Source organism: Castor canadensis, chromosome 8 (genome assembly GCF_047511655.1).
Source record: "Castor canadensis chromosome 8, mCasCan1.hap1v2, whole genome shotgun sequence".
NCBI lineage: Eukaryota > Metazoa > Chordata > Mammalia > Rodentia > Castoridae > Castor > Castor canadensis.
This window is the reverse complement of record NC_133393.1, coordinates 26791500-26792924: the sequence shown is the minus strand read 5'-3', so window position 1 is coordinate 26792924 and position 1425 is coordinate 26791500. Positions and strand designations below refer to the sequence as shown.

The following is a 1425-nucleotide window of genomic DNA, read 5'->3' as shown; positions in this document are numbered from 1 at the left end:
TTATGGGTTACTACTGATTTACTAGTGCAAAGTTAATCTCCATGCATACAAGAAAAATGTATCTTCACTTTTGGATTCTCAACACCAGATGCACAGCTGGAAAACAATAAGTCCTTAAACATTAGTTCTTGACGTGAACAATGATGAACAAATGAATAATTTCTTTTAGTATATTTTTACTGCATATACCAAATCATTTTATTTTCCAGGTGTTACCACAATTTTTACTTTCAAAATGATTAAGTCAAATGAAACCACAATGAGTGAATTCTTCCTCTTGGGATTTTCTGCCAATCGTGAGCTGCAAATCTTCCATGCTTTCCTGTTCTTGGTCATGTACCTTTTGGCCTTGGTAAATAACTTCGTCATTATCACCATCACAATGGTGGACCCACATCTCCAAACTCCAGTGTATTACTTCTTAAAGCACTTTTCCCTTCTGGACCTCGCTTTTATTTCTGTCACAATCCCCCAGACTATTGACAATTCACTGAGAGACAATAGCTACATTTCATATGGCCAGTGCATCCTGCAGGTTTTCTTCTTCACATCTTTGGCATCAGCTGAACTGGCCATACTCACAGTGATGTCTTATGACCGCTATGTAGCCATTTGCCTCCCACTCCACTATGAGCTCATCATGGATCCCAGAAACTGTAAGTTGGCTGTGACAGCTGTGTGGCTAAGTGGAGGCATCACTGGAATCCTGTACACAACAGCAACATTTTCTATCACATTCTGTAAAGCCAAAATAATCCACCAGTTCTTCTGTGATGTCCCCCAATTGGTCAAGCTTTCCTGCTCCAGTGATTACATGGGAGTAATTGGAGTGGCTGCTTTCCTCTCTGTGGTTGCCTTTGCCTGCTTCATCTCCATTGCCCTCTCCTATATCCACATATTCTCCACAGTGCTAAGAATACCCTCTGCTGAAGGTCGGTCTAAGGTCTTCTCCACCTGACTGCCCCACCTTGCTGTTGTTTCATTTTTAATCTCCACAGGAGCATGTGCATATCTGAAACCAACTTCAGACTCTCCATATGCTTTGGACCTTATGCTGTCTATCTTTTACACAGTGATACCCCCAACTCTCAACCCTGTTATCTACAGCCTGAGGAATGAGGCAATGAAGGAAGCTTTAGGGAGGCTTCTGTTGGCTGGAGAATTCACTGAAAAAAAAACGTTTTTACTGTTGCATTAGTGACTGTCCAATTTTATACACAGGGAGCATTTTATTAATTAGAATTCCCTCAACATGTGGAATTAAAATAAAGCAATATTTGTCATTGTAGAAACTCTTCATATGATTCCCTCATCATTTCAGTTCTTAAAGCCATGGATTATTCTTCAATATTAGGAGAAATAATCAATTACATAAATTTCTAATTTAGACCCTCTACATACGTCCTCCTCCTAATACATGTATGC

The 1425-nt window shown here is 39.8% G+C and overlaps 1 protein-coding gene across 1 annotated transcript; it reads left to right on the top strand.

Moving 5' to 3' along the window:
- Positions 1-235: 235 nt before the first annotated feature.
- Positions 236-1198, top strand: LOC109703029 (olfactory receptor 14J1-like). Its single transcript, XM_020188244.2, is given in 1 exon segment — positions 236-1198. A coding segment is annotated over 1 exon segment (963 nt).
- The last annotated feature ends 227 nt before the right edge of the window (positions 1199-1425 follow it).